At 40.8% G+C, this 19,715-nt stretch overlaps 8 protein-coding genes across 8 annotated transcripts; 3 read left to right on the forward strand and 5 right to left on the reverse strand.

The window, feature by feature from the left end:
* Nucleotides 1-375: 375 nt before the first annotated feature.
* IL334_003283 (uncharacterized protein) lies at nt 376-1,092 on the reverse strand (the record flags this gene model as incomplete). Its single annotated transcript, XM_062935017.1, has 2 exons — nt 376-494; nt 576-1,092. The coding sequence occupies 2 exons, from the start codon at nt 1,090-1,092 to the stop codon at nt 376-378; spliced, it is 636 nt and encodes a 211-aa protein (XP_062791068.1).
* Nucleotides 1,093-2,044: 952 nt separating this feature from the next.
* IL334_003284 (uncharacterized protein) lies at nt 2,045-5,859 on the forward strand (the record flags this gene model as incomplete). The annotated part of the gene is made up of 11 exons (XM_062935018.1): nt 2,045-2,437; nt 2,503-2,644; nt 2,715-2,930; nt 3,062-3,271; nt 3,349-3,748; nt 3,804-3,874; nt 3,934-4,075; nt 4,139-4,763; nt 4,874-4,962; nt 5,010-5,664; nt 5,764-5,859. 11 exons carry the CDS (start codon nt 2,045-2,047, stop codon nt 5,857-5,859), a joined length of 3,039 nt encoding a protein of 1,012 aa, XP_062791069.1.
* Nucleotides 5,860-6,197: 338 nt separating this feature from the next.
* IL334_003285 (uncharacterized protein) lies at nt 6,198-8,624 on the reverse strand (the record flags this gene model as incomplete). Its single annotated transcript, XM_062935019.1, has 2 exons — nt 6,198-8,213; nt 8,325-8,624. The coding sequence occupies 2 exons, from the start codon at nt 8,622-8,624 to the stop codon at nt 6,198-6,200; spliced, it is 2,316 nt and encodes a 771-aa protein (XP_062791070.1).
* A 621-nt stretch (nt 8,625-9,245) lies between these two features.
* IL334_003286 (uncharacterized protein) lies at nt 9,246-10,442 on the forward strand (the record flags this gene model as incomplete). The annotated part of the gene is made up of 6 exons (XM_062935020.1): nt 9,246-9,327; nt 9,439-9,492; nt 9,611-9,732; nt 9,813-9,964; nt 10,098-10,284; nt 10,380-10,442. 6 exons carry the CDS (start codon nt 9,246-9,248, stop codon nt 10,440-10,442), a joined length of 660 nt encoding a protein of 219 aa, XP_062791071.1.
* A 292-nt stretch (nt 10,443-10,734) lies between these two features.
* IL334_003287 (uncharacterized protein) lies at nt 10,735-12,336 on the reverse strand (the record flags this gene model as incomplete). The annotated part of the gene is made up of 8 exons (XM_062935021.1): nt 10,735-10,923; nt 11,059-11,192; nt 11,298-11,508; nt 11,605-11,686; nt 11,783-11,895; nt 11,964-12,041; nt 12,115-12,154; nt 12,251-12,336. 8 exons carry the CDS (start codon nt 12,334-12,336, stop codon nt 10,735-10,737), a joined length of 933 nt encoding a protein of 310 aa, XP_062791072.1.
* A 487-nt stretch (nt 12,337-12,823) lies between these two features.
* IL334_003288 (uncharacterized protein) lies at nt 12,824-14,196 on the forward strand (the record flags this gene model as incomplete). The annotated part of the gene is made up of 2 exons (XM_062935022.1): nt 12,824-12,953; nt 13,100-14,196. 2 exons carry the CDS (start codon nt 12,824-12,826, stop codon nt 14,194-14,196), a joined length of 1,227 nt encoding a protein of 408 aa, XP_062791073.1.
* A 329-nt stretch (nt 14,197-14,525) lies between these two features.
* Nucleotides 14,526-16,741, reverse strand: IL334_003289 (uncharacterized protein; the record flags this gene model as incomplete). The annotated part of the gene is made up of 14 exons (XM_062935023.1): nt 14,526-14,618; nt 14,700-14,750; nt 14,822-14,924; nt 15,019-15,081; nt 15,204-15,239; nt 15,327-15,439; nt 15,536-15,562; nt 15,685-15,757; nt 15,855-15,928; nt 16,019-16,116; nt 16,279-16,304; nt 16,367-16,404; nt 16,483-16,585; nt 16,665-16,741. 14 exons carry the CDS (start codon nt 16,739-16,741, stop codon nt 14,526-14,528), a joined length of 975 nt encoding a protein of 324 aa, XP_062791074.1.
* Nucleotides 16,742-17,504: 763 nt separating this feature from the next.
* IL334_003290 (uncharacterized protein) lies at nt 17,505-19,635 on the reverse strand (the record flags this gene model as incomplete). The annotated part of the gene is made up of 14 exons (XM_062935024.1): nt 17,505-17,723; nt 17,788-17,850; nt 17,944-18,037; nt 18,108-18,170; nt 18,238-18,273; nt 18,334-18,446; nt 18,539-18,577; nt 18,642-18,714; nt 18,774-18,847; nt 18,947-19,044; nt 19,119-19,144; nt 19,217-19,254; nt 19,344-19,446; nt 19,526-19,635. The coding sequence occupies 14 exons, from the start codon at nt 19,633-19,635 to the stop codon at nt 17,505-17,507; spliced, it is 1,149 nt and encodes a 382-aa protein (XP_062791075.1).
* Between the last annotated feature and the right edge of the window lie 80 nt (nt 19,636-19,715).

The following is a 19,715-nucleotide window of genomic DNA, read 5'->3' on the forward strand; positions in this document are numbered from 1 at the left end:
CGAGGATGGCCTGTCCTTTGGGTATGACGAGCCAATATGAATAGTAAGAAACCCGATCCGACAGGCTGCGGAATTATAACGCGGGAATTAGAACGCTGGCGTCCAAAGAGATAGCCAGGACTATGTCAGGATTACGAGGTCGTGTTTCTGACATCAAATGGATCCGAGCTCGATCAAATCAACGAATTAGTCAGGTGACAGCTGAACACTTTTATTCGCTTGATTATCGTTTAACAGCAAAGTGCGACGAGAGTATAGTCAAATGACGATGTCTCAAACGGTGATGATCGCAAACTTTGATGGCTCCAAACGGGATAGCGATGTTACATATCAATGCCGAAAATTGACTATTGATTGACCATGACACCAAGTAGATCACATATAAACATTCGATGACGGTGCTCTTTTAACTTGACCCGATCTTTCCGGGATTTTGGGGGTTGAAGATGATGTCGTAGGTGGTGATGTCGTAGATTGAGTAGCTTCATTGACGACTATTCATTCAGATGCAAAACAATCAGCTACCATCTCGACACGATTGAGGATCACATGTGCTACTTAAACAATTGACGTACCTTGTACCCATTCTTCCAAAGATTCCAATTCTTTTTCGTTATTTACATCATTCTTTATCCTTTTCTTCCCAAATAAAACTTCTATCCATCCTACATTAGCAGTATCTTCCAGAACATCTTCTACACCTTCAGTTAATATTGTCCTTTGTCTCAACCCGACCATTTCCAGTTCTCGTTGAATTTCATCGTCTTCAATCCTTTTCCCTTTTCCTCTTCCATCTCTTTTCCCAATACGTAACCTTTCAACTAAATCTGATAAAACTGTAATTTGTGCTTTACGTTTATCTAACTCCTCTTTTGAATGTATTCTAGCTCTTAAAAGATGTACCGCTAAAGAAGTTATGATTGTCCAATAAATGAAAAATGGTATTAATGGTTTCAACCTTTGTCGTATAGGTGGTGGTTTGAAATCTGCAAATGAAGTTGCGTATCTTCGTGTCGTTGGTAGACTGTGATTGCGTTGTCTGCATAGGGGGAACGGGCGACGTAGTAGTTGTCGAGGATGTAATCTTAACATTGTAGATTGTTCACAGATTGACTTCGATGTAATGATATTCGACTGCGATCATATTACTATTTTATTCATGGCTCATCCCAACTTTTATCTGGTGTTGAAGGTGATTTAAGGAAAAAGTCATTCGATCCACGTGGCGAGAGTGGAGGAAGTCCAAGCTCAGAAGCTAACTTTGTTGAACATGTTGAAGGTAAAAACCATGAAAGATAGAAGAGTAGAATTCTCAGTCCCACTTTCTTTCAGCTACAAAGACAGTTTACATATCGTTGGCGTTCGACGTGGTGTATGAGCAAGAACGGTCAGAAAGACATAATCAAGTGAAGGAAGCTTAACAAGGAAGTAGAACAGATGGTATGATAGATCTGAGAATGACCTGAGCGCGTCAAACATTCCTTTGAATGATAGATGAACATCGAAAACAGGTGAGTTCATATCCAGTTCTTCTACTGCCTCATCAGGATGAGATCATGCAAAGATGTAAGCGGGACAGTCTCTTTCAGCCTGCCCCGAAGCATACCATTATAGCTGGAATGGTCCCAACCTGCAACCTGCCCTGCTCTGGAGCGAAAGAGGGTTTTGATATGCGACGGGCGTAATTGTTTCATCAGACACAATAGCTACTTGTAGCTGGTCACTTCATTTCCCATACCAACTATTGGTCCTCGATCTTGCTCGTCGTTAAAGTACTGTTCTATATAATGATATCATTGCTGTTTCCAAGCTGAATAATCCACTTTTGGGATCGTTCTGTTTTTTCACAGAACTCAGAACACATTTATACCCAACCAGGTTTTCGTCCATCAAACATCCTTTCCCTTTACTTAATCGCCCTGCAAAGGATAGCTTTGGATTTCTCTTCAAGCCGCTGCCTTCTAGAGTTACGATGTCGTCGAACTCATCACATACTCAAGGTAGTTCCCGCTTGATAAATTCCTCATCAGCATCATCAGATTCAATGTCACCTTCATCCACAACTACGACTTCGAACGCAACGTCTATCCCTCCAAGTGTTGAACAAGCTTTATTACTTCAATCTGCTCGAATGAAATTGTCATCAAAAGATCAAGAAGCAATGAAAAGAATGAGATCTACAATGTTGGAATATCCTGAATCATCTTCATCAAAATCATCCCCCTTATCTTCTAGATTTCCGATTCTGACATCTGGGTCTAATACATCCACAAATACACATGAAAGTGGTGATATGACAGAATTGAGAAACAGAAGATCCACTTTATCAAGACAGGTGACTACCGATGAAATGGCGCTAGAACAGGAGTCAATCGAAAGGGGAGCCTCAAGTAGACCAGTGATACCAGATCAAATTACTCGAAGGAATGGATCAACAGTAAGTCTGTCAAAAATGAAAACTTGTCCCGAAGACAGAGAAGCTTATAGCAATGGCGTCCGCAGACACCGCCTTCTGCTAATGCGGATTACGTGATAGCTGTAGTTGGACATGAGAGTGTTGGTAAATCTACAGTCATAGGACGTGCTTTGAGGACTTGGGGAATGTCACATCCTGTGAAAACACATACATCAGGTGGTCATACCAGTGAGCCTCAAGTTTCTAGCTTATACTGCAAAGACCTGAATTCTGACTGTGAGATATGCGATCTAAATAGTACTATCATGTTATTCACAAATACAACCAGGTGGTAAACTGAAAGGATCATGGAAAGTTGAATTTATAGAATTGAATATTCAAAGCTTGAATGTTTCATCTACGTCTTCTACTTCACAAACGATATGGCCAGAAGGATTGTCGAACGTATCAGGAGTGATACTCTGTTATGATGCAGGAAGGAGAGATACCTTATCTGGGATGAGTGAGATTTTAGGTATGTTTGATAGTCAATGTTTCATCAATCAATCAATTTCAAACCATTCGTCAAGAACGTCGTGACTTCCGATCAAAAATATAATCAATGCTAATATCGTGTTCCTCGTATCTGTTGTTTTGCTCTTTTAGAACGCCTTTCGCCGACAGGAGTTCCAATGGTCATGTTAGCCTGTAAATCGGATCTAGACGCAAAACTCGAAGTAGACGCTCCTCTTGGTAATTCTATTGGCGAACCTTTCAACGTTGGGTTGATTGAAGTTACTATACAAACTTCAGAAGGGAAATCGAAAATGCGGAATGCACTGAGATGGATATTATATAAACTCGAACAAAGACAACGTGAGGCTTACTGATTCCCAGAAAATCCTTCTCTTAATGCATTGACGACTAGGCGTCTGATTGATCTTTCTTCATAGGTCGACAACAACGTAAACATGCTACGACGGAACTGACGATACCTCAGCATCCACCGTCTCCATCACTCGCTTCAGCCACTCTAGAAGCCCTATCACCAGATAGCGATACATCATCGTCAGCAGATAAGATCATGTGGCATCAGCGTGGACTCAACATGACTCCTACAGATCAAGATGGGGCAGATGGATTATCCGATCATAGGTCTAGCGGAAGCAGTTTAAGCTGGGTGACTAAAGGACCTCCTCCTCGCTTGAGTTTAGAAATGGAACCGACCAAGATTGACAGCAAGCCGAAGGAACCTAAGGATGCTCAGAAGGAGTCACCCGCAACTCAAGCCAGTAGGAACAACGATGGGTCCAGTCCTCATCAAAGATCACTAACTCAGACGGGTTCTCCCATGTGAGTGGTCCTTTAGTATACAGATGCTGCGTTTTCCAAGCTGATCATAATTTAGCGATGCACCTTTGTGGCTGACCGCGGAGCAACTCCTCAACAAGCTTTTCGCAGCTATTGTGTCATCTCAAGGTGTGTCACCAATCCGCGCGACTTGATCAGAGAATTGACGTTGAGTTGAATGTATTCAGATGAATCATTTATTCGAGCTTTCAAAATGACTTATCGCCGATTCATGTTTCCTAAAGATCTTATGAACGAATTCTTGGTCAGACTGGAAGAAGTGGAAACTTACGACGTATCAAGAGATGTGAAAAATTGGACGATGATGAAGTGAGTTTCACGTGTGTTAAAAATCGATGTTGTTTATTAGCACTAATCTGCATGATGTGTTAGAGTGACGGGCGCTTTGGTCGATTGGACTACACGTTATCCTGGTGATCTCGCAGATTTGTCAACTCAATCTATTTTCAAGGAGATTTTAGCATTAATATTACATCACACGTTTATGGCCCATCTTACAGGAGAATTAATAATGATTGAACATTCGTTATCTGAATCAATCGATTTGGATCAATCATGGTCCTTGAAATCAACCTCTCCAGATTCTCCATCTGTCAGCTCCCTACAACCATCATTACCAAATACTGAATTAGTCATAGGAACAGAAGTTCTATATGAATACAATTCATTAATAGATCCTCCAGACACCCCATTCTCGTCATCATCAAAGGAACAAAATCCACCTACAGTAAGAACAATTTCAACCTCAAGCCTCCCAATAGATATGAACAGGAAGACTTCTTCTCCAAATTCAAGTTCAGGTTCAGGTCTAGAATCAGGAGTGAAAGTTGGTTTCGGAACAGATGAAAGATCTGGTTTGAATGGCGGCCATAACGCTGAATTGAACCTAAACTTCCAAAGATGGATTCCAGCTGTAAACATGATCATAAACATGGATCCTAGAGGTTTCGCCATGGAATTGACGAAAATGCAATGGAGCTTGTTCGCAGCTATACGTGTCAGTCAATTTCTGTAAGGGGGGTCAGGTGCCTGTGCGGTAGTGGTACAATCAAACCCATCGACTATATCACATATGAAAACAGTCGAGCTGACTGCGTTTACCTATAGCCTAGAGATGTATTAGGACACGATCTGGGAAAAGAGACCAACGGACCAGTGGGGAGGTCTATAGCGTTTTTCAATCATATTTCAAGATGGTACGTGCATTGGTTAAAACAGTTACTCGACTGATTCTGTGATTTAGGGTATCAACTATAATACTTGCGCATCCAAAAGCGAAACATCGAGCTAGAATAATAGAAAAATTCATAATGATAACTCATCAATTACGTCGATTGAACAATTATGACAGCTTATACGCTGTCATTTCAGGTTTAAGAGAAACTTCGATACACAGATTATCAGTAACCCAGTCGTTGATTACCTTACCTATAAATCTTGAAAAAGAATATCAATCACATCTGAAATTGATGGATCCAAGAGGTGGTTATGTGCATTACAGAAGAGCTTTACAATCTGATAATTCAAATGAACGATGTTCAATACCTCTTTTAACCAATATATTAGGTATGATCAATAGACTTCAGAATGTTCGAAAACAAGATATAAGATCAGTACCGATATCGTCCTCAAAATCAACTTCTTCTCAATCTCAACAGAGCCAAGAGCAAAGTGAAAACGACAAGGGGAATCTCAGTACTGTCAACGATGATAACACTTTCAATGGTCACCCGGATGAAACAACAAAAAACGAGATACAATGGGATAAATTCTCGAAATTTGGTGAAATACTGAATGTGATCATTGAATGTCAAAGCAGAGGTCCTATAATCAGAGGTGAAATCAATCAAAACTTCAAGAAGATCATAGAAGACACAGCGATTATATCCAATGAAGATGTGGGTTATCATTCTTCACCCTTCCAGAGCAAGAGAAAGATAAATATTTCTTCCGAGGCTTTGAGGATAAGTGCTAACAATCATGTTGATCTCGCATAGGGTCTGTACGAACGATCGCAATTTCTTGAACCGAGTGGTGGTGGTACAGTAGGTGGCAAAGTTTTGAAAAGACTTGTGAATTTAGGTTTCTCATGAGGCATTACTCTGTACTGCGCATCGATCTTTTGCTATTATCATCTCTCGAGACCATCTGATCTACTATCATATCATCACCCTGCATTACATACCCGTTTCTTTTGATTCAAAATTGGACCAGACTTCTGATTACGAAGTAAGACGAAAAGAGATCTCAGATGTATCTGTAATTATGCAACGAACCTTACGACCCATGCTCTTGTACTTTCTCTGCAGTTACCAATTAGATGTATACTGTTCATGCTCATATCGCTTCCTATACAACGGTACATACAAACAAGTCAAACTGCCAATCACGACACACTACAGATCATTTTTCAGGGATGAGATCTCCTGAATTATAGTCCAAAAGGAGCAGTTGGTCTTTGAGCTAAACATCTTTGAACGCTCAATTCGAACGGAGTTTTACCGGCAAAAGTACCTTTCTTAATCGCCAAACCATCTTTTCCTTTAAGGTTGATTGTGCCCACTACTAAATTTTCATCTGATCCACCTCCAGGTGTTGTTGAAGAAGCTGTCGTTGAATTAGTTAATAAATTTGCATAACCTGAATAAGATCTTGAGAAGCCTGTTGATGAACCACCTCGTTTCGGTTGATTATTATTGTCTTGATTATTGATATTGATATTCAAATGTTTTAAAGTTTTAATCAGAGACTCATGAGCTTCTCTGTAATCACCATTTGTTAAACCAACTTTCATTCCGCCAGCTTCCAATTCTTCATGAACCGTTGGATCCCTCATATCCATTTCCCATTTTGGTCTGACTATTTTCTTTTGTGGTAAAAATCTTGATACGAGATAAACTGTTTCGGGTATATTCGCATGACCTAGAGATGAATGATACAATGTTGGATCATTGGTAGACGACATTTTGGAAGCGTCTGACGCTGCTTCCAAAGCCGTTTTCCTGCGTCCACTTTGACCTGGACCTGAGATGGATCTGGTTGGAGAAGACATGGTAGGTGTGGCTAAAGGTGCGAATATGTTTGCCAATGATTTATTCGATGAAATACTATCTTTTCTGTTGGTGTGGGATTTCGTACTCGTCAAACGACTGGAGCGAGGTTGATCTTCTTCAGGGATCGATCCATCAAATCCTTGACCTTGAGCAATCTCGTAGCTGATTTGAGGTTTCGGTACAGGTGGCTGATGCATGGAAGGTACGACTTGTCTCTTGTCATCTTTTGTAGGTGAGCCAAACATACTTCCAGGACGTGATGTTGCTACGGTTGCCTGTGATCGATACGCTGTAGGTGAGTTCAAAGGATGTGGAGGTGCTCGTAAAGACTGAATCGATCTCAAAGATGAATTGGAATATCGATGTCGAAGTTGAGGATGTTGCGATGAGGTTTGACGTGATCGACTTTGAGGTTGGGGTCTCTGACGTTGCTGACTTTGTGGTTTCTCCTCTTCGGAATGGTGTCTTGGTTGTGGCGCATGCGATTGCTGTCTCTGTGACTGCTGCTTTTGATCTCCCACACGAGAGGACCCGGCATCCTCTGCATCTTCAGGAACTAATCTAGGGAAGGGATATGAAGGAGAAGTTGATGTTTTAGTTTCAGGTTGATCATTTTTAGGTAATCCACTGCCATCAGTCGATCTCAATCTACTTGATCCGACTGGTCTATCTTTCCTTTCTCTTGAACCTCCTCTCTCTGACGATGGTTGTCTTTTGCTCGCTGTTGCTGGATCGGTGAGTGAAGAGTCTCCCGAATTAGCAGGTTCCATGACTATCGGACCGACTAAGGATTTTGCGGAAGCGTTTCTTCTAATCGGATGTGGAGTCACTATTGGATGGGGATCGTGAGTTGGAAGTTGAGCAGCTAATTGAGGATCGGGAGGTTGAATTGTTCCTGCGAAACCAGTCGTTTTTTGTGTTAAAGCGGGTAAATGTGCAACTTCCGAAGGCGTTTCAACTAAATCACCTGAATCTAAAATACCTTGATTATGTTGTGATTGTGATTGTGATTTCTTTGTTGAATCAAGTTGATTCGGTTCAGCAGAAGTATCACTTTGTGTTCTTCTTATAATTGAACTCTTAGTATTAGTAGTTCTTTCTTTTCCCTTTTTAGATCTCACGGGTGAGATCTCTAATTGTCCATCATTCCCACTTTCCCATCCTTCTTCTTCTTCGACTTGAAGTTCTTTCCCATCTCCCTCAGCTGTGATTTCCCCTTTCTCATTCATGACTGTTATTGATTCTTCTGATTTCTTATGTGATCCTCTTCGAGGTCTTGTCACTCCTTGAGTGTGAGAAACAGCAGATTCATGTGATGTATTTGATGTCATGGAAGCCGTACGTGATAAACGAGGGAGGTGTGTGTCGGATCGAGAAGCTTTATGTATTGGTCTCTGCATCATCAACAATAACGTAAATTGCCCGTCAGTCATTACGTCCTAGCATATACGTTTATGTATGTATTCTGGCTGAAACACCTTGAGTGTTTCTTCCCCCACACTCACCTTTTCCTTTTTCTTCCTTATAGCTGCATCTGCTGTATCTAAAGCATGCATTGCTAATCCAGCAGCTACAGCTCTCCTTCCGTGTTCGCCTTCGTTCGATTTCTTACTCCCGCTACTTGTACTTGAGTGTGAATGTGCGTGATGTCCATGATGAGCGGTATGTTGCGACGGTCTTCGTTTGATTCCATGTGAAGAATGTACAGACGGCCTACGATGAGCTAGACCAGGTCCAGAGGTCGATGGTGTAGCTGCTTTGGTAGACGTAGGTGAAATGAGAGTGGTGACTGATGACATCGACATGATGATGATGATGATGATGATGAGTGTACTTCAAACTTCAATGGAACCCTGGGATAGGAACAGTGAGAGTCAGAAGGGGAGGAAGATGTGAAAGAGAGGATAGGACGGGGACAAAATCGAGGCAGCGAAGTGTGAGGGTGTCGGTGACAATGAGACGCGACAAGAGAAAGGATATTGCTCGAGTCAGCAATCAGAGCGAGTTGGTGTTGTTGATGAAGACCAATTATGAGTACGCGCTGCGAAGCCTACGGATCATGTGTTGAATGCTAACTCGGGGATGTCAATCAGAGAAGATGAAGAAGTAGCACCATTACTACTTTATCCACTTGATATTCATGAACCTTATCGCATTAACCGGGAATTCAAAGATCCCCCCTCCTGTTTTCAGAGGATGACGTGTCATTGATATACATATACATATATATCAGATTATCACTATCACTATCTACCTTCTGAGATTATTTTGATCCCGTTCACCCCCCATTATATGATATGACGAATGTTTGTTCATGACAGTCTCCTTTCCAATTCATGTATCAAATTCATACTCATCATCTTTTCACTCTCAATTACTCAACGTCAGATCTATCCTGAACCCATCTCTAGCCCAGCAGCTTCAACATGTCGCTCATTCACGGACTAGTCGCTAGAGGCACCACAGTACTAGCGGAGCATGCAACAGGAACAGCAGAGCTGAAACCTGGTATGTCCTCTTTGCATATCGATACAGGATTTACCCAATCATACTTTGCTTCGCGCTGCATCACGTATTTCCTTACAAAGCACTGATGCATGATCTCTGCATCTCTTTCAGCTGCTCAAATAACCATCTTATCGAAGATCCCACCGAATAATTCGAAACTTACCTGTAAGTACATTTCCATCACAGAATCACTTTATCGTTCGAAACACATGCCACGAGTAATTTCACATGTTCGTCATCGGTCTTTGAGATGTTGTACTGAATATAGACCTTCTGTTTTTAGACGTATGGCAAGATCGATTGATCCATTATGTATCTTCGAACGGAGTTATATATCTCGTCATGGCGGATGACTCAGTAGGAAGGAGAATGCCATTTGCTTTCTTAGCTGAGGTAGAAAGGAGGGTGAGTTGGTTCTTCTCGCAATACCCTATCCTCATATATACCTTCATTCGAGACTGACTCATGATACTATGGTCCAATAGTTCACAGCGTCATTCTCTTCAGATGAAGTGGTTTCAGCTTCGGCACATTCATTAGGTGATTTCGAAAATGAATTAGCAAAATTAATGCATCAATATACTACTTCACCACCGGCAGATCCATTAAGACAAGCACAATCAGATTTGAACAATGTGTGAGTGCTCTGTTCCCTTCTATCCGCCTTATCCTCCCCTTGTCATCGAACGAACAGAACACCAATGATCGGTTTTGTCGTATGTGAGGGAAATTAGCTAATTCATCATATGATACGCATTTAATTACAATAGTAAAGACATAATGGTTCAAAATATAGATTCGATACTTCAGAGAGGAGAAAGATTAGATTTATTAGTCGATAAAACCGATACGTTAGCTGGACAAGCATATGCTTTTAGAAGAGGTGCAAGGAATGTGAGGAGACAACAATGGTGGAAGAACGCTAGAATAACAGCTTTGACTGGTGTTGTGTTGATTGTAAGTCATCCTTACTTGTCTTAGAAGTACACGAATACTATGACAGAGGGTTTTATGGAAAATGTGCGACTGACTTGGCGTAATCACTACTCTAGTTAATCTTATATATCTTCATCGCTCAATTCTGTGGCGCTTCCTTAACACATTGTAGGAATTAGACGGGCACACCATTGAATCCTCTTAGATGTCAGACTTGCACAGTTTAGGGAACTATCGAGAAGTGAAGGATGTGTATAATATGAGTTTTTTGATTTCTGATTGATACTTCGTTGTGAATCCTTGTTACCACCCTATACCGTATTAATGCTATGTCATGTTGTATCTCCCTTTTCTAGTCATCCTCAGGAAACATTTCGAGTATCTGCGAATGCTCCTGTTTATGAATGCACGCGGATTATGAATACCATGTTGCATATGAGTTTATGTACTGCTTTATGTACCATTTTCACTTTACAACTCTGCCAAAACACCCATTGCTAAACTTTGAGTGACTTGTTCTCCCATTGACTTCTCCGCAGCTTCAGCTAAATGTCTCTTTGGATCTAATTTTCCTACATGACGAGTTTTCAACTGTTCAGGTGTCATTGTTGATTCTTCTTGTACTGATTTGGTGTATGATATTGCTAAATTTAGCATTTCCTGAATGATGCAAACGAATGCAATATCAGCTGTGCGCCCTTCCACTTCTTCAAGATAAGACGAGTGATAGCTTGAGCTTGGGATTAAGGAAGACGCAGATATCCAAGTGTAGGTTTTAATTGTCCGAAAACTCACGTCGACAGCTTTCTTATTACCTTCTTTCAATTCTTCGAAATCTCTCAGTTTTAATCCCTCGGTCCAACCTCGTTTATGTAAGTTGAGTAACATTCCTTGCTCAGCTTCTGTTTTCTTGTAATCGATTGCAAGACCTATAAATTCGTATTTAGCATAATTCCGTCAGGACAGGGGATGATGATTTATATATATACTGTAAGATGAAAACGAAACGTTGTCATTGATGCCGGATTACTCACTGTAGTAATGTCTATTCAAACCATGAATCAAAGCTTGAATACTAGGTTTGTTCAGATGACCAATATTACTTGTAGTTTGTCTTGATTCTTGACCTGTTGCCATTGAAGCTGGGTTTATTGATCTGAAAGCGTCTATAACTACTTTTCCTCTGACTGATTGAATGGGATCAACTACTACTGCTACGGCTCTAGGATGAAGTTGTTCGAACGACTGAGTTAAGAGATAACGTGGATCAGTAAGACGATACCAGAGGACCAATGATACCATTGATTATGACGATTGAAATGGAAGATGAATGAGACTCACTTGTTGAGTATTGATATCGACACTGGATAACCAACAACCGAAACCTGGATGAGAATGATACCAACCAACGACCATTTCAGGTCTAACATAAGAAGATCATTGTCAGCTCATACTCTTTCCATTAATTAGCCGCTCGGTTTTCCTTTAGCGGAATTTCATGTGGAAGATAGGAATTTACCTTCCAGTCTGTTTAAGCATGTCCAACATCTTTGTTTGGAATACATGATCTACTGATTCTACCGTTACTGTGGTTCCTGATTGTGGCATTGCGAACACGTCCACGCATGATATCTATATATTGCCGATCAGCTGAATATGTAATAAAATAGAAATCGTGAGTTGCGTTGGGCATTACATACAGTGTATTCATCGACGAATTCACCTAACATCAAGCCCATTACTTCCATCGGTACACCTGCTCTACCATGTTTGAGCATCTGAGATTCGCCCAAGAGGAGTCAGCTGATTATCGCTGAGGCATGAACAGCTCAAACGCTCAAACCAGCTCACCTTCAGTAAAGCCAATGCCGAAATATGAACTGTTTCTCCGCTATATAACAGACAAGACTTCAGTACAAGGCCACACTTGAGGCCGGGGAAAGAGGGCAGGGAGAGAAAATGATGCGGGAGGCGGTATAAACCTCACTTATCAGCCACTATAGTCTCCCCTTGAGGTGTCTGTCCTCCTAATCCAGCTCGTCCACCTTGCATCATCCTCATTAATTGTTCCATTCTGCAATTGCCAAAATCGGGTGTGTGATGAGGTTAAGGAGTATTATTTCGCCGAGAGATCTCGCTGGTGGTAATTGCAACAAAAGCTGTAGCGTAGTCTGACTAACAGAGTGGTTTCGTGTCGGTCGTGGTTGTTGTTTCTGAAAGAGAGAAAGAGGAAGATTAGTTCAAGTAGTTCAAAATGAAAGTTGTGTTTGAACTCGACGATGAGATCAGCGTCACTTCGCACGCGTTGTATGATTACCCAATGGGCAAATTGATATAAATGCTTCCGTCACAACGACGATGATAAATCCACGTGTAAGTGGAGATAGTACGCGCATGACCTTTTTTAATGTGTGTGATCACCAATAACAAACCAGTCGTCTTCCTTCTTTCATCTTTTCCGCTTTCCACTTGCACAAATAGATAGACACAACTTGCTTGTCCCTCTCCAATCCATTTCTTGACGCCAGTCCATCTACACTCTAATTTCAAGTAATGCAAGATGGACACTCCAAATACGCGATCAAGGAGGAAAAGGGAATTGGAAAATAGTTCACAAGAAGATGGATTGAAAGTAGCTTGGGTACATGATTCCCAGCTCAGAAAAGCAGTCTTACAAGCTACGGAAGATGGTGAGTTTTGTTCTTTGATCCTCATCCCACTCTGTCACTTGTGCTGCGGGAGGAAACCGATGTAAACGAGTAAAAGTCTCGATGGTCCTTCCTGATGTGGAAAGTATGAATAAAAGTCATGCTAATCATAACGCTATTTGCCATAGACATAATATCACCTCCTACACCTACTCAAAGACCAAGACCCATCTCATCCCTACTCAACTCATCTTCGTCAGGCATCACATCATCATCATCATCATCATCGAATCGACCACCACGTAAACGACCTTGTAGAGCACATCGATCATTACCTACATCGATGAGACAACCACAATCGGGATACGGAGAACCTTCTTCTGGTCCAAGTAGTTTACCTTCCATGTCAATATTGTCTTCAAACGCAACTTCAATTTCAACTTCAACTTCATCAACGACGTTTTCTGGTCAAGGTGAAAGAACAAAACTTGATTATCTGTTAGACAGAATATCGTTATTGTCTTCACCAATGGAAGAAGCACCATATAAAAAGAGAGAAACTTTCATTTCCGAGCCAAAGGAATTGGAGATCGAGACTCCAAGTAGGAATTTACGTTCAAAAAATCAACCAAAAACAAGTGGAATAATACATTCAACTCCTTTGAAATATGGTATAAATAAAGCGCTAAATCAAAATACCAAATCGAATATAAACAATCAACCTCCTCTCCTAAATAACCCTCAAGAGATCTTCAGAACAGATAAGCCCGCACATTCTTCTACACCTACACGAAAACCTTTATCACCTATAAAAGGTGTAGCACCGAGGATTGGTTTAGGATCACAGCATAAATCGAATAACAAAAATACCGTTAAAACTGGATGGACCAGAACGAATAGTGGGAGAGCATTCCGAACACCTTTTTTGGAAGCAGATGAAAATGTTAGATCATCACCTGGGAGAATAAATCAATTTCATAATATACGTAATCCTTCTTCTGGTGGATCAGTCAGAGGTCCTTCCTTATTACCTCCCATTCAATCTAAATCACTCCAAAGACCAATCAATTCCAGATCAAATACATCTTCGTCTTCATCTGCAAATTCTTCCTTACCCCCTACACCACCCATTCGGGCAAAAGAAAAACATTTGATCGAATTCAAAAATTTCGATGTGGGTGAAAACGAGCCTGAAGATACGAGTTTTGATTCATTTGATGGAATCTTCGCTGGAGGTGGAGAAGAAATTGAAAGATTGTTGAGGAGAATTGATGGCTCGGATTGAGCTGTCAGTGACCGAAAAACTTCTCGGCGAGTGATTCAGGTTACCAAGCTGGAATAGACATATTTGGTTGCAGGATTAGGATATATTTGTGTATTTTGAATAAGTTCTGATCCTTTTTACTCATTTTTCTCTCTTACCTTTTGCTTGTAATATTTGATATACCGTTCTACTTATGTTGTTGTTTTTATCCATTCTGATTTCTTTCATATCTCTTTTGCTTTTCACTCTTGATTACGAAGGGATTGGGCACTGCGGTCTTGTTTGTGACGTGCATCTGTTGTTGAATATGATACATGGGCAATTAATGTACAACAATAATAGAATACCTATTACTTGACTTCTTGCATCCTGTCATCCAATTCGAGCTCTGCGACTGAAGATTCTATGAAAACAGTCGGATAACTTATGGGTCCTACTGGTATCTGCGAAAAGAAGACAGTGGAGTAAATGAGTGTCTGAATCCGAGGTGACCTGGACGAAATTGCAACGTATAGCAAACTTACATCATCGTCTCTTTCGTGGCATCCATTTCTCCTAGGTCGATAAACATTATCCTAATCAGAAATCAAACCACGAACCTCGTCAACATTGACATGGTCGTATTGAAGGAATCAAGCAGACTCACATTCTCTTCCGATTCTCTTAATGTCTCTAAGGTTCTTCTCAGAGTCACTCTACTGTTGATGACAGTCATCAAACAGATCATATATGTTTTAGGTAAGACAACACTGCGAATCGCGAAATGTCAGAAACGACAATAAGGACAAGAGTGACTATGTATGTATGCACATCACATATGTTAGTGTGAGATCTGCGACTTACGCCCATATAACACAAAATGTTGATGTAGGTCTTATACCGTATTGAAGCATGAAACCGATCGCTCTATCGTTCGTAAGTCGCAAGCGATATGATCAGCCAAACATCCTCCTCGCAGAACCCGTTCTTCTAATGCTTTGCCAAAGAGTGATACATTTCAAGCGAGGATCTGACCTGGAAATACTCACAGCAAAGTACCGGGAAGTTGAGTTTCTACGGATAACCTATAACATAACAATGTGTGTACTCGTGTCAATGAAAAGGTATTCTGGAAGATTCCAAATATGATGGAGGACGGACATACTACTTACTTTATCAGTTTTTTCAGTAAATGATCAGTAGTTGACCATCCAGTTTTAGATTTCGCCAATCCTTTAGTCATGGCAATTAACAATATTATATCTATCAGAGCTCCCGTGATTAACTACAATAAGAAATGCGAAAAGAATGGGCATTTGCACAATGAGGTAGTCAGCTAAAGTAGACAGCATAGCTTTTAGAGATGCATTGATAAACTTACCCAAGTATAAGCAAAGCTAGAGAATTTCTATTTTTTATTTTTATTTTCCCCCATGATCAAAGGGTTTTTTTTTTGGCCATTAGTTACCCAACCATTTCCGTTGAGATATGTCCTTGTTACACATCGGGAACTACTGGATATACACTCACTCCGGCAAGAAGAAGACTGCTATACTTGAAAGAAGCGACTCTTACACCAATCGCTCCTGCGATCGATATCAGACTGAATAGTGTCCAAAGGGACATTAGTCCATTTATTCTGATAACGATGGAATCTCATCACTGAAGGATGACGTATAAAAGTGTTGGCCAGAACTCACAGTAGAGGAAGTATCACTAAAGGAATCCATTTCCTATTATCATTCAGTCTATATGCTCTTTCCGTATAATAAAGCTATTCGGCATGTCATCTATCAGTGTTTGCCTTTCCGTATTGGTATAATTCTATTTCGTTTCATTCATTCTTTGACATTTGAAAACTCACATGTGATACGGTACAAGCTCCAACTTCCCATACGGAATACCAAGCCAAATAATGGAAAGAAAGGAACGATTGATAGCTCTTACCGAACCCTTGTACGACTATATGAGTTTTTATCAGCTTCTAATAAACTAAGGGAGATTCCTCTCTCGTTCGCGAATGGATAGATTGACGTCGTCGTGCACGTGCACGATTGCAAACACTTCAAGGTGATTTTGGTCTTCACGATCAATTCGTTGAACAATTAAATGACAACAACGTACACAATGTACTCATCCAGTAAATGATACTTCAATCAAGAGCCCACAAGATCAGCCTCTTGAAACCTATACTATCGACGAATGAGCTCACTATACTGTAGCGCCAGTTGACAAACAAAAAATCAGGAACTATTTGAGAAAGATTTGCTTTCGTTCAGTGTATTGTTATAAAATAAAGTAAAGTAGAATTAGATCACTTTGACTCACAACAACGATTCTATTCTTTCTGCTATCTGACTTGGCAGACCAATCACCCCAGTATATAATCTTACTTATAATGACCCCATATAACAGTGTATCTAAAACCGCCCTACAAAGAGACACGATGTCTTCAGATCAGTCTTTGACCAGCATAGCCGATTGATGTATCAAGAGATTCTTGATCTTACCCGAAAAAGAATGGACCTAGATATTTCATGGGATGCTCTAAGATCATTTCCTTGATTTCCTCATCTGTAGCAACCATCCTTGCTTGTCCCTCCTTCTAGAACTATTAGTGGATCTTGTGCTGGATGGAACGACGTCCCAGTTCGAGGTGAACTCCCGGTACGAACAATCTGTCTGAAAGCTTCTTCGTGAATTGGTTCGATCCTATATCTCTCTTTGATGTACTGCACCCAGTCCAGGATTTTATGTGATGCTGAATGGGCACTGAGCGACGTATTTCTTGAACATAGTCAATCATCAATGCACATATCTGGATTCATGTAATACTTCTTCACTTTCTTCTACCTCTGTGTATGTTATGGGACTTCATCAACAAACGACACTATGCGAATTTTGATAACGTAACTTAACCATCTTTGTATATGCAGTACTTAATAAGGTTTCGATTAAGAAACATTTCTACGACACGCCCCCCATGACATGCCGGCATAACATGTGAGCAAGCTTAAGAAAGTGACAACCTCTTCTTGTTTTAGAAGATCGCCAAAACAGCTCGACAATCCACCGATGACCCTGAATTCAGGCAAGAGGTGACAAAGAATCGTTTGTCAAAGTGATATACGAGTATTTACAGCCCTCAGTCTCGCGGAGAGATGAAATAAAATTCCGCTTATGGTATTCAAGGATTTCTTTCATGTCATAGTTAAACAAGTATGTGGAACCGAACGCTTCTTCTTACATACATACGGGGTGTGTTTCATCGGTATTATTTACCATGTCCGGTATTAAACCCTTTCATGTGCCTTGTGGCTCGACGATACAGTACATCCCATATGACATAATCACCAAGATGATACGTGACGAATGAATTCTTTCGAGTCTTCTTGTATTTCATCATCAGATTGTCGCTGAACCGATCTCTGTGGTTGATTGTACGTCAAATGAGGTGTGAATCCTACTGATTTTACATCCTCTCGATCGGTTACATGCAGTCGACCGTTACCATTAAAGCGAGGAGTAGCGATGTCATCCGAATGATCTGACAGCATGCTCTCGTGCACCTATGACAATATCAGATTTACTTTGCGATTCAAAGAATCTGCACAGCTCGTGGGAGAAACTCACATTAAACTGATCCAGATTTACAATTTGTTGTTGTATTGCTGGTGGTGTTGGAAATTGATTGACCTGAGTTGAACCGAGTGTTCAGGTTAGCACATCCTTTACTGTTACTATATTTGGAAACAAAAAGGCTTAGGTGGATGGATTGTTGTCACTCACATGAACTTGAGGACCTTCCAACGTTCTTTTGATTGAAGATCTTGTATTCAGCAGTACAAGCAGCGATACTATGTAAACTTTTGGTTGAATAATCCTACGGTGTAGTCAAGGACGATGAGGATTACACTATGTCGTTGCGATAAGGCAGAGTGATAAAAACTCACGCGAAGACAGCAATCCAAGATGATGTAGGAGAGATACCGTATTCAAGAGCAGTCGCTACACTTCTAACGAATTTGTCAAGATTGTGTATCAGCTTTTCACGGGGTGGTCCTTCCATCCCACGTTACTTACATGAGCGTACCAGGAATCTGGGCCTCTAGGGAGATTCTACAATATTGCACAATTAGCTATCCTTCGGCAGTGTACCTAATACACCCTCAAACTCACAATACAAGTTTTTTGATCAAGCGATCAGTATTTGACCATCCTGTCCTTGATCGACGTAACCCAACACAAATCATAATCATCAATGCGATATCTGTAACTGCACCTCCAATCGTCTGCAAAAATCGAAGAGCATCATATGAGAACCAAATCAGTAGTTATTACTATTTATGGGAAACTGAATTAAGAGTTAAGTTTTCCAACTTACATAGAGAAAAACAAAAGTCGCTTCCAATTCTCGAGCACCCTTCAGAGGAAACATCAGCATAGCTCCACCAAGATACAAATCAATATAGACTTGTGTCACTCACATTGGATTGACTTGATATGACATCGTGCGAAGCGGTAATTCTGATTCCAATACCACCTGCCATTTCTACCAGTCTACAGCCGTAATGAAGTCAGCATTGAGGACATAATCAAGTCTGATGTAGGATGCTCACAGCAGGGGCACGATGATGATTGGGACGATCAACGTGTTTCCATTCAGCCTATATGCCCTTATAGCGAAGAATGTCTAAACAATAAATGGGATACACCAAATCAGTACGAGTATAGTTTATGCAGATCATAAAGCCCACACGACGATGATGATAACGATGATGATGAGATTTACCTGCGCTATAGGTAATATCAGTCCTCCCCAAACTGCACACCAAGCTAAGAATACCCCGTCAAAGAATTTTGACCAATGTGTACCGAAATCTTTAGCGACTATCACCAAAATACCAAATACATAGACTTAGAAAAACCATCAAACAATCCTGCATAGTGGTAAATCAACTCACACAACAAGACCATCCAGTAATTCGTACTGTAATAGAAACAAGAGTTAAGCTGACTGATTTCATTCTGTTTTATCCTCGTCAGTAGGCATCAGACTCACAACAGAGTTTTGACTGTCGACAGCATACACGTAGCGGACTGATGAATCAAGCAGCATAGGTAGATATGTAAGCTCAGCTCAGTCCTTCAATCTCTCTGAGGAAATCGATTGCATGAGACGCACGAACCACTACGACTCTAGTCGGTCTGCGTTCCTTGGATGCTGAATGGAACAACCAGAAAAAGTATTGCTGAATCAATATTCCGTACAGCATAGCGTCTAACACGAATCTAAAATACACAGGTACAATATCAACCAATCGATGAGTCATCACAAGTTTTGTTCAAAGATGGCAGTGAGATCACTTACGCTAACAGGAATGGCAGTAAGATTGACACCGGATCTGATAACACTCTCTCTTTAGCTGCCTCTTCTTGAGCATCATCCGGGACTGCTCTAGCTATTATGTCGACGAACATTGCGTGAGTGCTGCCCGGTATCGATGGCGAATGAGCTGGTCGTCTTTGAGAAGTAGGTTAGTAAGCTTGAAGATTTAGTG

The sequence above is a fragment of the Kwoniella shivajii genome, chromosome 4 (assembly GCF_035658355.1).
Source record: "Kwoniella shivajii chromosome 4, complete sequence".
NCBI classification, from domain to species: Eukaryota; Fungi; Basidiomycota; class Tremellomycetes; order Tremellales; family Cryptococcaceae; genus Kwoniella; species Kwoniella shivajii.